This window comes from Cucumis melo, chromosome 7 (assembly GCF_025177605.1).
Source record: "Cucumis melo cultivar AY chromosome 7, USDA_Cmelo_AY_1.0, whole genome shotgun sequence".
NCBI lineage: Eukaryota > Viridiplantae > Streptophyta > Magnoliopsida > Cucurbitales > Cucurbitaceae > Cucumis > Cucumis melo.
This window is the reverse complement of record NC_066863.1, coordinates 28,783,571-28,803,220: the sequence shown is the minus strand read 5'-3', so window position 1 is coordinate 28,803,220 and position 19,650 is coordinate 28,783,571. Positions and strand designations below refer to the sequence as shown.

At 32.4% G+C, this 19,650-nt stretch overlaps 2 protein-coding genes across 3 annotated transcripts; both read right to left on the bottom strand.

Moving 5' to 3' along the window:
• Positions 1-6,314: 6,314 nt before the first annotated feature.
• Positions 6,315-9,221, bottom strand: LOC103494740 (uncharacterized). The gene is made up of 3 exons (XM_008456078.3): positions 8,758-9,221; positions 8,228-8,673; positions 6,315-7,656 (listed from the first exon to the last, which is right to left on the bottom strand). The coding sequence occupies exons 1-3, from the start codon at positions 8,830-8,832 to the stop codon at positions 6,492-6,494; spliced, it is 1,686 nt and encodes a 561-aa protein (XP_008454300.1). The 5' UTR covers positions 8,833-9,221; the 3' UTR covers positions 6,315-6,491.
• A 6,444-nt stretch (positions 9,222-15,665) lies between these two features.
• LOC103494738 (probable beta-D-xylosidase 2) lies at positions 15,666-19,050 on the bottom strand. Of its 2 annotated transcripts, none has more exons than XM_008456076.3 (6): positions 18,413-19,050; positions 17,886-18,164; positions 17,622-17,791; positions 17,077-17,525; positions 16,511-16,924; positions 15,666-16,424 (listed from the first exon to the last, which is right to left on the bottom strand). In XM_008456076.3, exons 1-6 carry the CDS (start codon positions 18,806-18,808, stop codon positions 15,826-15,828), a joined length of 2,307 nt encoding a protein of 768 aa, XP_008454298.2. In that variant the 5' UTR covers positions 18,809-19,050; the 3' UTR covers positions 15,666-15,825. The 2 variants fall into 2 exon arrangements, with proteins under 2 accessions (XP_008454298.2, XP_008454299.2); XM_008456077.3 differs by having other exon boundaries at positions 17,967-18,164; positions 18,413-18,882.
• Between the last annotated feature and the right edge of the window lie 600 nt (positions 19,051-19,650).

Genomic DNA, 19,650 nt, shown 5'->3' with positions numbered 1-19,650 from the left:
TTAATTAGTTTACGCAAAAGGTGACATAATTTACCCTTTTAGCTCTCCTTAATTAACATTTGAATTTTTTTATGAAAAAATATAATAGTATTGCTACATTAATATCAAAAGAAATATTTAAGGTGAATCCTTTTTTTTCTTGGTAGACGAACAATATAGAAAGATGTTTATAAATATAGAAAAAACGTGTCTCACACAATAATACATGTGCAATTCTAAGAGGAATACATGTGTGCAACTTTAAGATGAATACTACTTGAACTTAAAAAGCACAAATACATGTGCAAACTCTAAGATGAATACTACTTGAACTTAAAAAAATACGAATACATGTGCAACTCTAAAACGAATACTATTTAGGACTTAGATAGCGCATGGGAAAGATGAACAATATATATTTCTGTCATAAAGATTTTCAAAGAGAATACAATCCATAGAATAATTTGTCATATGGATTGAGACAAAAAGTGGGGGAGAATCAACTTCCACGTAGGCAAGTTGCTTCTAATTTAATTTAACATTTCAATTAATAACCAATAATATATACTTAATTATATTAATATAAATCATATTTAATCATCCATTAATTGAGTTAAATTAAATAATTAATTAATTCTCAAATTAGCATATTTAATTTTAACCTAAATTTAAATCATATTCAATTATATTCTAAATTTAATCGAAGAAGATAAATTAACAATCACAACGTAACAATCTCATACCAAAGGATAAAATTTGTGGTATAAATTTAATAAGAGCATGACTTTTATTTTTATTAGAGGTAGAGTAATTGATGAAAAATATTTATTACAAATTAAATTGATGTTAATGACGTAACTAAATTAGACTACTAATCAAAACCTATTTACCTCATAATAAAATCACATGTAACCTAGACATTTTGTTTTATTTTAACAACAAATAATAATTGCTAATTAGTAAGTGAGAAAATTTCATATTTCCATAAAAAAAAAAATCGTGATGTTGGTAAGGAATGGTAATAAATTATTGCATTCAAAATTCTCAACAAACTAAACTTTAAATTCACAGAGTTGAATAGAACGAAGTAGACACTCTAATATTAATAGTCGAAATAAGTATAATTTATACCGATAAGATTCAAATAATGGTAAAAAGAATTGATTTATTATTCATCTGAGGGAGTAATCAAAGGTAGAAATAGGAGAGGATGAAACCAGTAATAATAATGTGTAGATTTTTTTACCCTATATTAATGGGGTGTCCAAAGTAGTATATTAATTGTCACATCATATTGAAACCCTTTCAACCATACCCTTTTGGAGGATTGTGCCCTTATGTACAATACATATTATATATATATATATATATATATATATATATATTTGCAGTTCTTTTCTGCAAAATATATGTCCCATGAAACATTGGCCACTCCAATGTTTGAGGTAAAATAAAAATAAAAATAAAAGTCTTTTGGATCAGTAGTGCCTATCATCTTCCATTATCAATCATTTGTTTTTTATCACATAAAGTAGTACCACAAGGGTGGTACCGAGTCTCCTATGAACTGTTGAGTTTGCATCCTCAAAGTAATATATGGTAGGTTCTTCAAAACCTCACTTATTATAAAACTGTAGGAAAAACATGTGTATAATTAGATTACACTCATCTTTTATGCATCTCAATCTAAGTTAAATAATGAATTACTACTACAAGTATAATAGAAAACACTGCTACAAATTATGAGTTTCATGTTGTACAACAGTTTATTTTTTTAATTCTTTTTGTCTTTTGTCCCTGAAGGGTATATTCCTAAGAAAAACCCTATAATGTAACTCACATGGGATTAACTAATAATTGTTTGTCCCAATAATTTTATCAATGAGGGTTTATAATTATATTTTAATATTGATTTATCAAGAAACTTTATATTATGATTCTACCCATCAAATTAATTATTTATTAGTTATGATATTATAAATAATAATAATAATAATAATAACAGTTTCACTGCAAATTAATTTTGGAGCAAGAATTCTTTATATTTTCTTAAAATTAAAGATATGTTTATATGTTTATATGTTTGAAGAATTCTAGTCAACCTTCAAAGTTAAATCATTTGCTTTTGGGATAGCAATGAGACACAAACTATTCATAAATATAACATAATGCAAGCAAAAACATAGATCAACTCTTGAAATCTCCTAGTAATAGATCATATATTGTTAAGTAGTAGAAGTCTATTAGCTTGATAGATCGTATCACTGACTAATTGGATAGTAACGGTTATCGATATAGAAAGATAAAAAATTTCCTAATTTCTTAAAATGTTATTATACACCTAATTGTCAATCTTAAAACCGTTACTCACAACAATCACACATTGTTTTATTAAATATATTACTAAGGGTATGTTTGTGAATGATTCACTTTTGTGTCATTTTCAAAATATTATTCCAAAACATATTTTCAAATTGTATGTAAATGCATAGAAAAAAAGTGATATGTGAAAAGGTTGAAAATGGATATATGCTATTGGAAATGGAGACCCAAAAGAAAAGGATCAACAAGATTTAAGAAGAAGAAAAGGAAAGATATGTGTGTTAGGATCATTTAGATGTATTTTAGAGGAGCAATTAAATGTCAAAGATTTATTTAGTGGGTGAGAATACAGAAACATTTTAAAAGAGCCATAGGTGTGTGTCCCCCTCCTCTGTGAAAATTATTTAAACAATAATATCTTATGTAGGGTAAGAAAATCACCTTTGAAGAACAAAATAGAATGGAAGAGAGACTGCACATAATTGTGAGTGAGGCAAAGGGAAAAAGAGATTAGAGAGTTGAAATGAAAAAAGAGGAAAGAAAGCAGTTGATTATAAATTTAAATAACATTGTCTGTATGATTATTTTTTGGGTGTAGAATTAGAGTAGGAATACAGAAAGATGTGTGCATAGGGAGTCATGTTTATATATCTCTTTAGACCTAAACATATCTTAGGTTCATTTCTCTAACTTTATTTCTTTCTAAATTAATTTTTCATATTTATATGTTTAATAGTTTTTAGTTTGTTTTTTTGTCTTTCATATATATATAATAATATAATTGAATTGAATATGAATCAACATCATTTAAAAGAAATAAATTGAATAAGAAAAAATATTTCAAATCAAATTTTAACAACATATGTTAATAAAAACTATTGGATTATAGTCATTATCTTTAGCACAGGAATTACGTGTATTTGATAATATTAATGTTTTATAATTATTATATTTTACATTTTAATGAATTATATATATATATTTTTATTTTTTTACATAATTAAATTATATTTAAACTAAAATAATAAGTGAAAATGTTAGGAAATATAACATGGGAAACAAGAAACATTAGATGATTATCAAAACGAATTTATGTTTCTGTTTTTTTTCTCAAGAAACAGGAAACGAAAATAGTTATCAAACATAGTCTCGTTTCTTGTTCTAAAAAAAACAAGAAACGAGAAACAGGGAACAAAAGGCAAGAAAAACTAAATGAGAACGTTATCAAACAGACCCCTAATACTCAATTTCATGCTTTCACACGAGAGTTATCATGTTGTTTTATGAAATTCGAAAAATTTAAAACTAAAACGTGGATTCAATCAAAAATTAAAGGAAAAGACGAGAGCTTCAATTTTAGAATTGGAGTACTTTTTAGTCCTTTGATTTGTAATCAATCCAACTCATGTCGATCTTAATTAGACGATATTATCTCGATAAGGTGGCTAAAACTTCTCCTTCCTAGCTATTTAGAGATCGGTAATATTCCAATTGTAACGTTGTGATAATCATAACGAAATTGGTAATATTTATTTGAATGCAAAATGTCGAATATGATTCTTGATTTCAATTTATGAGTATGCAAATTTTCAATTGAATTATTGATGCTTGCATTGATAATCTTAACGTTAGTTAATTAATGTTGACTCCACGATATATAATTAGTCATGATCTAAAAGATTTAAGGATAGATCGTATAATTGAATTATTAGTACTAGGATTGGTTCATGTGGAGGTTTTTGTGGCTTTTTCCACAATCTCATAGAGCTAGAAATAGTGATGATAAATTCTAATGATTAAAGAAAAGTGTTGCAAAGTTAGGTAAGTGTGTAGGCTATACCTCTTTTGATTAATTTATCTTGGTGGCACCAAATTTCTCAATGCTCATTTCTAACCAAATATAGAACGAGACCATTATCCTATCCAATAATTAATTAGATATTAAGAGAAAAAAGAAACAAATGATTAAAAATATGTGTATAGAACTTCATGTGTTGTGATGCAATAAAATTCAACAATCTCTAACTTTCTTAAACCAACCATAAAAAGTGATTGTGATTTTAGAGAGATACTTGTCCTATTTGATGACTAATTGATTGATGAGCTACAACAATTTTCTCTTATTCAAGTGCAACTCTTTCTATATGCGTTAGATTGTATTTAAATCTACTTGGAAAATTTTAGCATTTTGGACACTACAAAATCAAAGAACTTTCCTTTATCCAATTATTATATGGCTTTACAAAATTGTCGTTCTACGTTTGAGTGAAAAAGGAGCTTAAAAAAGAAAACAAAAGAACATTTTGTTTTATTATAGAAGAAATGAGAAGGATAAAAAGCAAAGTGATTGTGATTTTAGAGATTACGTTATCCCATTCGATGATGATATGAGAGATCATGGGCCATAACAATTCTCTCTTATTCAACTGCAATTGCTTCTATTCATTGGATTGTATTTAAACCTAGCATTTAGTATTGTGGACGATACAAATTCAATTTTTCCTTTTCATAAGATATGACTTTTCTAACTTTATTATCATTCTATGTTTTATGTTTGAGTGAAAAGAAACTTAAAACCGAAAAAAAAAAACACCACAATCAAGCTAGTTTACATCTGAACCATATCTTCGAATTGTCAATTTAGTATTATCAACTATTTGTCGTTTACGATTTAAAGGTCATCATCAGACATAAATGAGAATATAACTAATAACACTGAATTATAAGAAAAAGAAAAACTTGTATGTAGAGAAGGTACGCTAATTAGCACACACTACAACACGTACGTATGAAAAACAAATATCTTTTATTAACCATTTTTGTCAAATGAAAAAATTACCAACTCATCTATGAATATAGCAAAATGGCAAAAATGTCGTTTTATTTCTTCAATTCCCATAATTATTCTAATAATATAGCAACGTTGAGCTAACTAATTCTCTAATATTCTATGGTTGGATCTTTGCAAGAACATTAATGTATTAATTAGATGTTGTTCACACAAAATTATTCCAACAATGAACTTAGCTTAAGTTGCATATCTAATCCTTAAAAGTCATTTTTTCAAATTATTCGAACTAATCAAATCATCTATTGTCATATTCGACTTTTTTAGTTTGTTAGAATGTGTTGGAATGCCTTGAATTTGTTATGTGACACTATAACAAAATACGAGAACATTGTCTTATATTCTAAAGAACCTATTCAAAATTTGTATTTACCACTTCTCTAAACATTGCATATATTTTATAATAGCGTCGTATATATTTGAAATAAATTTGCTATGTATTTGAAAACCAAAATTCTGTTAGTAGAGATATGTAACGAAATAAACCAAAATATACCAAATTGTGATATAACACCAAACCATGAGCATGGACTTCATTCGAGCCAATCCAATCCAACCTACTAATTAAGGCCCAATCCAACCTAATATTAGAAAAAGAGTTCCTTTCTATTATTACAAACATTCACTTTTCCCTTATTAATTTTAAACATAAACTTTGAAAGTTTAGGATTCAACTAAATATAATTTTATATTTTATAAACGTGTTGATTACATCGATGATTCTTGAACTTTTGAATTTTTTTAATACTTATTCAGTTGGGCCATCATGGCTACCTTTTTCATTTGTATTAGCAATGAAGATCGTTGATATGAATACAAAGTGGTATTATATTAGACTTTTCTATTTAAATATCATGTCAATAACATGATAGCAGCATTTCAAAACATTATAGTTAGCGAATCAACAAACATTAGTTTATTTTAAAAGATATTATGAATTTGTGTTGTCTTAGCAATAAGATAAAGTTAGGTTTTCTGATTTTCTAGTAATTTAAAGTGGGCCTCTAGAGTTACATGTGGATGCTGCCCAATCAGTTGAGAAAGATTGTAGTGGGCTGGTTGGATTGTTCGACATCACAATGGCCATGGTGCCATCACCGGAGGGTATAAGTTCCAAAGTCACAAGGCTTAAAATGGTCGGGAGTAAAGAGAAGAGAACAAAAGATTGAAAAAAATTAAACAATATTGGAAAATGAAAAGAAAGAGAATGTGAAGAAGTTTGACGATTTGTACACGAACTGACGAAACAATTTCTAAAAAAAACAATGCAAAAGAGTGACAAAATTTCCTGTCAGTTCTTTTTCCTTTTTATACAAACAATGAAAGCAGAAGAAACCTGAAACTAACAGCTCAATGCCTCATACTTCACCGCAATCGGACGCCCAAATCCAACTTGTGACAGTAAATTCCCCACCACTGCAAGATCTCGACAAAATACCCCTTGATAAACTGACGTATTATGATTCAAATTCGATCCAACAATGTCCTCTGATTTTAATTCCATTTCATCAACACCACCTTCATGGCTTTGTTGTTGCTGTTGCATTTGAATCACCGCTGTTGTCCTCTTCCTCTGCTTCTCCGCCGCTTCTTCGTCCATAATGGTTGTCATAATACTTGAATACCCTTTCTGTAGTAACCTATACAACAGCAATGCGGACATTTTAGCTTTATCTCTAACGGAATCCAGATCAAAATCATCCCCCAATTCGCATCTCTCTAGAAATCCAGTTGCCTTATCGGGCGCATGCTTCAGACAGAGCAATAAATGAGCTCTTTCTAGCTCAGATCTGGAACACCCACGTCGCAATCCGATCAAACCATAGTAATCCACATTACAAGTCTCACCTGAAGCAACCCTTTGCTTCAATTTCTGAATCCTCGCTGTCAACGCACAAAGCTTCCCAGGGATTTCTCTGTATCGTACATTATGGCGCTTCCAGGCTGGACCGGGAAGCTTTCGATCTCTCAAGATCGAATTGTAGAGGAGTTTTAAATGTTCGAGGTCGTGAAGGCAATCTACGAGGCAATGGATGGATTCGAAGAGGTGGGCTCGAGTTTCTAGTGCTTGGATGCAGGTCGGGTCCAAGGTGAGGGTTCGATTGCAGTCAGCGATAGAATCGGCAGTGCGGCCAGCAGCGCGGAAAGCAGAGGAGCGGTGGAGGAAGCATTGGGCAAGGAAAGTTTGTGGGACAGGGCGACGACCGTCAAGAATCTTTGTAAAGAGGCGGATGGCCTCGGAGGGTAGGCCGGCCTCAAGGGCGGCAATGGCGGCAGTGCGACGGCGAAGGAGGAGCTTTACGTGGCTAAGGAGGGCAGCAGTGGTGTCAGATTCAACGGTGGTTGTTGGAACGATTGGGAAATTGTTGAGTGAGAAGCCGTCGTCTGACCGGCTGGTGCTTTCCCGGCGTGAGGCGGCGGTGGCGAGGCGCTTCCCAGTCTGAAGAAGAACCATGGCATCCTCTAATAGGCCCAAATGACACGAAGCTTGACCCAATACCACATATCTACACAAATCAAGCAACTTTACTTTGTTAACTCAATGTTGAATATACATTATCCACTCAAAATCATTACATTCAATAAAAGATATCATTTTCATAACAACAACTAAATGTATGACACATAATGAAGTTAATATTATAAAAGTTAACAATACAACCAAAGCGTCATAACTAAAATGTAGAGTATTAACCATGAATGTTACGACGCCAATTAGAAGTCATGTTAAACACAATTAGTACCCAAGTATCGATAAAAAAAATTAAAATTTTATAATTAGCAGTGATAAATTCATTTTTCTATATAACAAAACATTTATCAATTACCATTTTTTTCTTTTGGTAACTATTAAAATAAATTGTTATATATATATATATATATATATATATATATATATATATTAACTAACAAGTAAAAGACTTGTATGTAGTAAAGAATAATAATAATTATAATATAAACTTAAAATCTAAAAATAAAAACTTATATTTAAGTATTTTTTTTTTAAAACTAATTATTGTTTGATTTTTCCTTTCTAGAAAAACTGACGGAATAATTTTAAAGAAGGAAAATTATTACCTCCATCGACTTTCGTTCTCGCAACAATTACAAAGCAATCCCGCCATGATCTTCCTCCTCAAATCCGCAACGGAGAAGAAGCACTTGAACGAGGAGTCACGATCCTGCAACTCCGACAACGAAGAAGAAGAACAAGTAGACGACGAAGACGAAGAAGAAGAAACGAGAAGTTTCGCTTGCTCTCTGGAAAATTGTTGCGACGAGTTATCCGATCCCGACGACTCATCTCCCCCACTTCTCATACTCGGTAAATACTCCTGAAGCATATCGGCAACATCCTTATACCGCCGCAGATACAGAAGCGACCGAGCCTTAAGTTCCAATGCCTGTTCATACCTCGGCGCAAGAACCAGAGCCGCATCAAGAAGATTCAAAGCCGAAACCACCTCGTTTTCCCCTCCCGCACCAATCAAATACTTGGCATCTTTCACATACCTATTCGCCATCTACCCAAAAAAAAAAAAAGTCAGAATTAATTTAAAAATCTCGAAATGGAAATGAAAATCGAAATTAAACGAGAAAAAAAAAACCTGTTTATGAGAAAGCCACCATTGCTTCTTCTCGGTAAGGCGGAGAGAGGGAGATGAAGATGAAGAAACGGGCATTGTTAACAAATTGTGATAAAGAGATGGAGGAGATGATGGATGAGGTAGAAGAAACAATCAGAAATGATGCATTTTTATTTACATTTGGGTTTTGAGAAACTAAAAAAATTTTTAAAAAGGGATTGACATTTTGCGTGAAGAAATGGTGAGTAAATAAGGAGGGGGGAGGTTGGTCTTTGGGTTTTGGTAGTTGCGGGAGAGAGAAGTAATTTTATATATCACAAAGATATTAATTATTAAACCAAGAAGATTATTTTTCTTTCCGAGTTCATGGCTGGCAGTGGATTGCCATTACATCGGATTCTAGTTTGTTTTGAGAAAAGGATACTGGTAACCGGGTACATCCGGTGGCTATCTATAGTTTTTTGGTTATTGATGACCGGGTGTTGGAAGTGACTCATCACGGGTTCTTGCCCCCCCCCCCCCCCCCCCCCCCTTTGGCTTTTGGATAAGAAACACCCCCCCCTAACCTCCCAAAAATTAAGGAAGCACCACAAACATACAATACATAATATTTCCATCTTTCATTTTTATCCTTATCCCTTAATCCAATTACTAAATTCTATATTAATTCCCATCCTAATTACTAACTAATTCTTACGTTTAACTTTCTATTTCTGCTTCCTCCTAACAATTCCATAATTAATAAACGAATCATACTATAAACATTTTTATTCAATTCTATCATAGTATTAAGAAAAAGGGGGAAAGGGAAAATTAAAGGAAAAGTAGGGCAATTGGATTTATGAATGCACATGAATGTGTATGGATGGCCAGAGGGGCATTGTCATAAAGACACACTCTCCAACTTCCCCCCTCCCCCCCATTTCTTTATTCTTTCTCACATTCTATTTTATGTTTTCTTTTCATAATATAATATTCTTAACTTCCCACTCACAAAAACCCTGCCACGTCACCATACTTTCCCTCCACCTGTCACTTTCCCATTGGATCCCTACAGCTAGTTTCTTCCCTTTTGTATGGAGAATATATCAATTTTGTATGTAAAACACATCGACGTTTCTTCGTTACATTATTATAACTTTTATTTAGAGTACAGTGTATTAAATATATTGATAACATGAATAAATGATGGGATTTGTATGAAATAAATTTTGTAATTACTTAAAAGAAAAAGAAAAAAAAAAAGAGTAAAAAGAGAAGTGAGAAGTAGGGCATTATTTATGTGTTGAGACTGATAAATGGGAAAAATGTAAGAAGAATGAAATTAATCAAGACACCTAGATAGTTGCTATAAATTTGAATTTCATTTATTATTTAGATGCCAAAAGTAAATTGGAAAGGGAAAGAAGTTACTCTTTTGCTTGTATTCATAGAAAGAGAGAGATAGGAAAGGGATATATATATTATACTCTCAACTGTGGCATCAACCCACTGCTCCTTTCCTATAATGCCACTCTAAAGGAAATAAAATTATTTTATAACCAAAAATCACTTTTTGAGTGATCTTATAATACTTTTTATATTTCCCTTTTTTCAAAAAAAAAAAAAGAAAAAAGGTCTTCTTTATGGTTGATGTTTTTAGATGTAATTGATTATGTAGTTTGATAAATTAGAGTGTTCTTATGGTTGAGATTCAATCAATGTGATGAAATTGAGTGTGGAAATTTTGTCATACTCTTTCATACAACTTGTAATTTTGTTTTTACTTTTATATGAATTAGAAATGTCCATTTTTATTTTATTTATTTATTGGTGAAAGACCATTAATATGCATTAAAACTTTGCACACCACTTGGGAATAAGCTTTTCATGCCACATTATATTTTGCTGTCTTTGTGTCCCCCCAAAGACACCAAATTAATAATAATCAATGGGTGTTTTCTTTCTTTTTCGAAAATTATTTGAACTTATTTTACCATATTTAAAAACAATATTCCTTAAAGAATATGTTTGGGTATTTTGGGGAGGAGAAAAGGGCAAAGATATTAGAAAAGGGGTTAGGAGAAAAAGAAAATAAGAGCTGTTTCTTAACTGTCCCCCAAATGATTCAACAATTTCCTCTTTAGTGTTTCCACACATCATTTTATTCTAAGCCTTCCATTTTAACCATAAATATTCCTATTCCTATTCTCTACTCTCTACTCTACACTTCACACCCACACCCCCCCTTTCTTCATCAGTTTCTTTCCTTTTCAACCTCCCATGCAGTGTATTACTAAAAAATATATCATTCAAAAATATAACCATTTGATATGTACTTTGTGTTAAAGTGAACACAGTTGTAAGTTCAATGTCTAGAATTCCAATAATATATGATTCAAATCTCGGATCCAAAGCCCTAACGTTCGTTGACAACCTAGTAACACGCAAATTGCGTCAAAGAATAAAGGCAATCCTCACAAACCAAACCATGTCATTTTAATATGTTTTGTTCTCATGCACAATTGTTCTATATGAAAAGAAATGTTCATACCATTATCCAATATAGGATTGTTTCAAGTAAAGCACACTTAAACTTTAGAGTTTTTATAACTAAGCTACGAAAAAAAGAATGTTATCACCTAATTATCGGTAAAGGTAGTAGCGTACTATTGATTCGTTTGGACAATATTTAACAATACTTTCATATATCTCTCTCATAAATCTATGGTATCGTCTCTTGGTTTATTCATATACCTCTCCTCCATTCAAAATTTTTTAATATGTTTTATCCTAACGAAGTTGAAGATTCACCTTTTTGTCTAATTATAATTTTTATTCGAAGAAAGTCATCTTAACACAACATAAGGATCATATAAGAAATTCCAACTCAAGAATGTAGTTGGATTCTAAATCTTACATCTTCTATGTCATACTGATCTAATCACAACTTCTTGAAATGAGCGTATCACAAATTCTTGAAATATATGAAATTATCAACATATAATAGTGATAGGGTATATATGTAGATGGACCCCAAAATGAGATTTGTTTGTGGAAAATATGAGACTTATTTTGTGGGTATGTGGAAATATGGTTGCCATTGCCAACAATTATATGATTGGTTTGGTTGGTAGTGCATGCCTTCTGTTATTGTTTCTACTAAAAGTGAATGATATAAAGAGAGAATCTCTTAGATTGATTTCTTTCATAATAGAGAGAGCCCTCTCATTGTAGGAAATATGAGAGAAAAAGTCATTCAAATAAGAACCTTCTAAAGTTAAAATCTCCAACTTTATCCAAACAAAACCTTCAACTAGAAATTCACAATCTTTTCTCAATGTCTCAAAATTAAATCTTAAATTTAAAGTATACAATACTATTTTATCAATTCAACACCACGTCGATCTAACACAATAATGTATATATAAATGACATAACATATCACCAATATATAAGGATATCTTCCCTTCCTTTAGAGTTTGATCTTATCATCATCTAACTAAATAAGTAGAGTTAATGTGGATGTGCAAAGAGATTCTTGCATCAACATTAATAGAATAATAATAATAAAATTAGTTTGTTCATTAAACCCTATCTGTTGCCCTACAAAATAGGGGCACCAATGAAGCCATTAATTGATATCTATGAATTATAATAATGAAATGTGGTGGGTAGTGGGGAGATCATAGGATACCCCTTTAAAATGTAGGGGAAGAAGTGCATGCCCTTGTTTAATACACAAAAAGAATAATTATAGGACAGCTCTCTCAGCTCTCTTTAATAATGAAATTATTGTAATCAGATTTCAATTATATATATATATATAGATTAATGTTGTTATTCATTAAATAATTAATACAAAGTTTTAAAATTTATTTTACCAAAAGTTCTCATTATCCAAGACATGTTTGCTTCCAAGGAAGCATTAGCAAGCTGATGTCATTCCCTATGGATCAGCTATCCAAATATTCCCTTATAAATGTTGAGTTCTTATTTTCATAATCTTATGTGGTAAGTTTAGTTTTAAAATAATAATAATATATATGTATATATATTTAAAATTTTTGTGTTAAAATGTTTATATATAAGAAAAAATGAGTGGAGAATATTATTGGGAATTGGAAATTATTAAGAAAGGGGCATGTGCAAATGGCAAAAGATCAAGTTTTTTTGCAGCTTTATTCATACAAGAATAAGAATATGGTATGAACTATGAAGAAGTTAAGTGCTCATAATTTTCAATTTTTAGTTTACTTTAATCTAATTTTGTGTTGTGTGTGTGTTAATGGACCTCTGCATTATCCTTTTTCTCAGAAGCCCCCAATCATACACATGATATTTTCAAACCCCTAATCTAATTTCATAAAATTCTGATCATTTTTTTTTTTTAGTTTAGATTTTCATAAAATTCTAATAGCATTTTTTATAGACAACTAAACGTAATTCACACTTTTGGTAGGAAAAAAAAAAAGAAAAAAAGAAAAAGGTAATTAGAGGTTAAGTGATTCTTGTATAAAAGTGATTTTCAGAAATTAGAAAACTGCTTTTCGTTGGAAAATGAAAAGAAAGGTGATTAAAGGAAAAAAGTAATTATAAGTTATAGCTTCACCATTTTAAATCTTAATTTTTTTTGTTTATAAACTGATGCAAAATAAATATATTCACAATTACATCTCATTTTAAGCTCTATTTTGCTAATCCATATTAATTATAGAAAGTATGATAATATATTAAAAATGATTACTTTTGATAAGAATTATGATGGGATCATTTACATGTGAAATAATTAAGAAAAAAAAACAATTAAGTATTAACTTTAATTATTCTTTTTTTTAAAAAAAAATAATAATAATTAAAAACCATTATGGAGCCTATAATAATTTCATTATAATTATATAGCGTTCTCTAAAGTAAAAGAATAGTTGTTTATCAAAACAAACTTAGCACATAGTTTAGAATTATTAAAATGTATATATTGTAAGATTAGGTCATCTTGATACACTTTTATAATAAATAATTATAGATGGTGTAGTGTTACATGCATTCTTGTTTAATTAATTATATTGAGAATGTCAACACCATAGTGAGATCATGATCATGATATAAATACAATTTTTAGATTTCCGATTTCCATTCTAACATGTAAGTCATTCTTATTAATTAACACTATCCTTCATCATGATTAATTAGGAATTAGAAGTTAATGGAACACTTGATTATTCTTATATTTTTGTTATAAGTTTAGATTTTAATGGATTCAAATTGGTTTGGTAAACATAGATGAAAGTTTGTAATTTAAGACATGAGACTTCCACCTATATTTACAAATGTTTGTATACAATCAAATATAAATTAGAGGATGAAAATGGAGAAACATTAGAATTGAAACTTGATTAATTTGGGTGATGGAGAATAGAAAAGGGTATATATGTGATGGTATAATTTATATATATATATATATATATTGCTACCAAAAATGGAGTGCACATGTCACACTCACACCACCCTAAATTCCCAAATGCCCATCACTCTGTTCTTCCACATGCCCCATGAGAGTATCTGCCAGCTCTAACCCCCCAACTTTCTTCCCACCATTCTTTCAATTTTCATTTCTTCATCTTCATCAATTTAATACCCAACATTCAAACAGAATCCATAGTTTATGCTTGTGTTATAACATTTGAATCTTTTAAATAAGTTGTTAAGATTGTGATTTTTTTTTTTTTTAAAAAAAAGGGGTAGGTTAGACTTTTGTGTTCATACATACATGTATATAGAGATGAAATTAATATAAAACTTTGGTAGATGATCAAAATCAGATTTAAGAGTTAAAATAAGAGTTATAATTAATTCAAAATTCCTTCTCAAATAAACCAAACAGTTGGATGAATTTATATAAGACTACAGATTTGCTATTACTTTATTCTAATCTTGTGAATGGTTTGTATATAAAAGAAAAAGGATTTTATTCTTTTTGACATCATGGGCTAAGCTCATTTTAAAATGTCTTCAAATCTTTACTTTATTTATACTATTAATTAAAAGTAATTCGGCAAATACTACTTTAAATACCCAACGGTCACATTCTTCTCTTTAATTTGTATATAATACTCTTATGTTGATAAGTTTAATATATACTTTAATACTCAATTTTGTTTTGAGTCTTGTAATCACAAATATCTATGGTGTTATTTGTCAATTGTGAATGTTGTATGTATGTAATAATGTGTCTCCAACAAAAAATGATTGGGGAAAAGAAATCTATTTCTACAAGGATTGTACTATAACATTGAATGGGAGAGGAGAAAGAGAGGAGGGGGTGCAAAGTAAAGGACAGAAAAAGAGAGAAAGTCATTGGGATTTGGGGATATGGCAGATGATAAAGTGTTTTTTACCAACTCAGAATTGGTCCCAGAAAAAAAAAAGAAAGTAACTGCAAAAAATGCCATTTTAAATGTTGATGGGAAGCTGTTTCAAAGAAGAAGACAACCCACTTGGAACTTCTTCTTAAGTAATGGGATGGGTATTGAGAATTTGTTGTAAGAATTGGATTCCTAGGCCAACCCTCTAGGGTTATATACAGAATATGCCTTTAATGATGCTTTGTTTATGGCTATGGAATAATTTCTTTTCAGTAGGGTTTGTTGGGTTCTAAACCAAAAGAAAAAAAAAATGGAGAATTTGTTAAGTCATTTTCACACACATAAAGTCTATGCCTAAACCCTTAGTATTAATTTGTTGGGACCAAATTAAATTTTGCGATACTACTAAAATAGATGGCCAAAACTTCTTCAATGCTAGGTATGAATGAAATTGAGAAAGACACTTTTGAAAGCCTGTTAAAAGCACTTTTTAGCTATTAAAAAGCACTTTTTTTTTATAACAATTTCATAGTAAATTTGATTGTATGATTAGAAAAGTGTTTTGAGAGTTATAAAAGCAATTATAAGCATTTAAAAGACATACTTTATGCATAATAATCGCAGTTCCAATTGAGGTCTAAAAAAATATCCCTTCTCTTTCCATAAATTTGAGACTTTAACCAAATCCCACAAACAAAGACAAAAGGACAAAACCATCAAATATCAATCAAAAACTCCCACCCATTTAGGATTTGATAATTCCTAATGTCTGAGGCTGTAGAGACACAATATGCCTAACATCACCAACATCAATCCCATGCTCTCCCATTGCAACTCTTCTAATACCAAATTTGTCCACAACGCTCAAAAACTTACAAACGTGGATATTAATCTCCACTTCCTTTTGGGCCTGGGCCTCAACATGGACCTTCTCAAACGCCACAAGCTGCTTCTGGGGGGCCCAAACCCCCATTGGTGGCCTCGAGTAAACTAGCAACGTGTGCGCACCATCTCGTCCGCCTATGTTCCTCACTGCCACCTTGATCACCAGTGACAACCTCTCGCACTTTGCGTGTGTCACTCTTATGGCCTTGCCGGAGAATTCAGTCGCGTTCTGGCGGTGTCGGTGGCCGGAAACGGGGACTGTGAGGGTGGTGGGTGCGGCGAGGATTTTGTGAGTGAAAGTGGTGTAGCTTAAGCCGTGGCCGAATGGATAAACAACCGGGCCTTTGTAGAATCTGTAGGTTCGTCCTGGATAAGATGGTCCGGGCCTTAGGCTCATTGTTGTCATGGGTAGTTTCGATACGTAGTCTTGTGGATACCATGTCATCGGTAGCTTTCCACCTAAAAACATAAAACACGAAGAGAAATTTCATTTCAACTTGAACAAATAAAATACTTTACAAGCTAATGAAACATTGAAAAGTTACCTGGATTAGTTCGACCAAACAAAACATCAGCAATGGCGAGTCCTCCAGCTTGACCGGGGTACCCAGCCCAAATGATACCTGAAATTTTAGGATGATCCTTCGCAAACGACACGTCGATTGGGCCACCCGACATTAAAACCAGAATAACTGGACCTTTCGCCATGGAAGCCACCTTCAATACCAAGTCTGGCTGAAGCCCAGGTAGAAGAAGCTCAGCCCGATCCCTGAATTCAGCCTCAATGGACTGGTCTAGACCCATTACAAGCACCACTGCATCTGCTTCACGCGCCGCCTCTATTGCTCCACCGAAATACTTGTTCGACCGGCAGGCCACGCCTTTGCAGCCCTGCTGGTGAATCGTCCTTGTGTATTTGCTGATACCTTGCAATGGCGTAATGTATTCACAAGCTATACCTGTTACATAGTCAAATATGTTATTGATCGACAAAAACAGAGGTTATTATTATTGTTTTGCTGGAAGATGAGATTCAATTAACAATTAAACCAAGCCGCACAGACAAAATGAAAATGGAATGTTGAGAAGTGGGAGAAGATTAATTACCTACCAGCATAATTGCCGATCATGGTAAGAGTGGCATTGGAGTTGGGGCCAACGACAGCGACGATACGGTGGTGATAGGTGGAGAGCGGAAGAGAATTTCGACGATTCTCAAGAAGGACAATACCTTGACGAGCGGCATCGACAGCAAGCTGCCGGTTGTGGTCGCTGCAGACATGTTTGGCGCCCAAATGAGCAAAAGGTTGTGTTTTTAAATCGCCATCGAACATTCCAAGGCGCATTTGAACGGAAAGAGTGTTGGACAGAGCACCATTAATGTGGGATTCATTTAATATCCCTCTTTTCACTGCATTCTCCGTATGGGTTTCCAAAAATGGTCCACAATCCAAATCCAAACCGGCTTTAATTGCCATAGCAGCGGCCTCTTCAGGAGTAGAAGTGTAGTGTTGACTATCATAGAAGACTCCAACGGAGTCGCAATCAGAAACAATGTACCTACAGCCAGACAAATACACTCAATAAAATCAGACGATGATCCAATTAAGCATGTTATAAAACAATGAAACAGTTAAGGAATGAAAAGAATTCTACCCGTCGAGATGCCATTGAGAACGGAGGGTGTTGGTAAGAAGATTCGGATCAGCACAGGTGGGAACACCATTGACCTGATTGTATGAGCACATCACGCTGGATACTTTCCCTCCCTCAACGCACATTCTGAATGGCACCTCGAACGTATCTTCAATGTCTTGTTTACTCACCTAAAAAAAAAAACACACAAACTAAGTTAAAAATGAAAAAAAAGCAGGTGAGAGCCTCTACATTACAAGTCATCATCATAAGAATGTATATTACTTGAGCGTTAAAGTGAAAGCGGTCGACGCCATTCCAGTTATCTAAGTCATAGGCAGTAAAATGCTTACAACAGGCGGCTACCTTCAACCGGTTACCCTCAGTGCCCTGCAAACCTCTAACGTAATTAACAGCATAGGTACCGGCTAAGATGGGGTCTTCACCGGGTGTCTCTTGTCCACGACCCCACCTAGGGTCCCTAAAAATGTTCACATTTGGACTCCAATACGTTAGCCCGCCTACCCCTCCATTGTACATTGCCCTTGCTTCGTCCGACACCACCTACATCCACACCCTCAGTTGAGTAATGGTTCAGATTTTAAAGAATAAAATGAAAGTTGGAAAATGTACTTGTCTTGTTTAAACAATCCAATATTTATCTAAATCTAAGTATAATTAAATTTAAAGTATCGATGCTTACGACGAGAAAATGTTTTAAAAAAGAAAAAGTAAAAAAAAAGGTATATACTTTCTACTCTTTTTCGAGTTTCGCAAGTAAAAAGAAAAGGGTGAAAAAGAAGAAGGCAAACCCGTCCGATAGCTTCCCACAGCGAAGCATTGAAGGAGGCGACGGTGCTAATGACCTGCGGGAAGCTTGTAGCCGCGGGGAATTCGCCGCCAAAGCTCGTACCGGGGCCGACATTGGAGACCCCATGCAAAGCCTCCGACCACCACTGGTACGCTTTAATCCCCAGCCGTGGAACGCCTCCGGCATTGCTCACCAGCAGCTTCACCTTCTCTTCCAACGTCAATCTTCCGATCAGATCCTTCACTCTCTCTCCCACTCCCAACGACCGCCGGCAGAACGGATAATCGGTGGTCGCTGAGTTATTTGGATCGCAGGCGAATGGGCCCCGAGAGGCCCCGCCGTGGATGGCGGAGAGGAGGATGAGGATAGAGAGAATGAGGGTGGAAGTGGAAGGCATAGTTTTGGCGAGGAAGAAATTTAGGAAAAGTGTTTGGTGTATTTATTGAAGTGATTTTGACATTACAATATTAATACAAAACCATAAACCCATTCCAAAAATTATAAAACTAAAAATGAAATGTTTCAATGCAAGTGTTTGACAATTCAAATCTGAGAAACAAAATGGAAGAAGAAAAAGAAAAGATTCCAATATATTTATTACCTTACCCTCTACATTTGGGAATCAATCAATGATGGAAAGAAAGAAAGAAAGAAAGAAAGAAAGAAAGAAAGAAAGAAAGAAAGAAACCCATACCTTTTACTTTAATTCTTCATTTCTCTTTTCTAAAATAAAGTAAATATTTTGAATTCAATATAAGGCAAAAATAAAATAAATTTATTGTTCTATCTTTTGGTATTAACCATTGTAAACTTTCTATTGTTATTAGAAAATGGTGATTTAGTTATAAAGTTATCCTAACTCGATTATATTACTTCGTCAACCATTACATATTGCATCGATTTAGTATATGTTTAAAGTTACATATTTTGTTCAAATAGTTATAGTTGATTTAATGATAGATTATGAAACCAAACTTTAGCAACTCAGCATTGTGATTTTTAAAACTAATCCAAAATAAGTATTAATTTATGAAATTAGAGTAAATTGAATGGATACGCTTTGAGGAGTGTATTAATTAATTTTGGCCAAGTTGAAGAGCAGTTCTGTAGCCATTAATTTCTACTTTAAAGTGGCTTCATTTCCAAGGAATATAACCTTTAATGGCTATTTCCATTCTATTTTTTTCCATTTTGAAATTATGGTCGTAATAAAAGTGTAACATTTGAATTTAGGTTAAA

What these genes read in the sequence shown, in the direction of transcription:
- LOC103494740 (XM_008456078.3), bottom strand. Translation starts at nt 8,832, where the DNA reads ATGCCCGTTTCTTCATCTTCATCTCCCTCTCTCCGCCTTACCGAGAAG. An exon ending in GGTGGCTTTCTCATAAACAG is followed by an intron (nt 8,674 to 8,757) that starts GTTTTTTTTTTC and finishes TTTTTTGGGTAG; the next exon opens with ATGGCGAATAGGTATGTGAA. An exon ending in GAGAACGAAAGTCGATGGAG is followed by an intron (nt 7,657 to 8,227) that starts GTAATAATTTTC and finishes TGATTTGTGTAG; the next exon opens with ATATGTGGTATTGGGTCAAG.
- LOC103494738 (XM_008456076.3), bottom strand. Translation starts at nt 18,808, where the DNA reads ATGCCTTCCACTTCCACCCTCATTCTCTCTATCCTCATCCTCCTCTCC. An exon ending in GCTTTCACTTTAACGCTCAA is followed by an intron (nt 17,792 to 17,885) that starts GTAATATACATT and finishes TTTTTTTTTTAG; the next exon opens with GTGAGTAAACAAGACATTGA. An exon ending in CATGATCGGCAATTATGCTG is followed by an intron (nt 16,925 to 17,076) that starts GTAGGTAATTAA and finishes ACTATGTAACAG; the next exon opens with GTATAGCTTGTGAATACATT.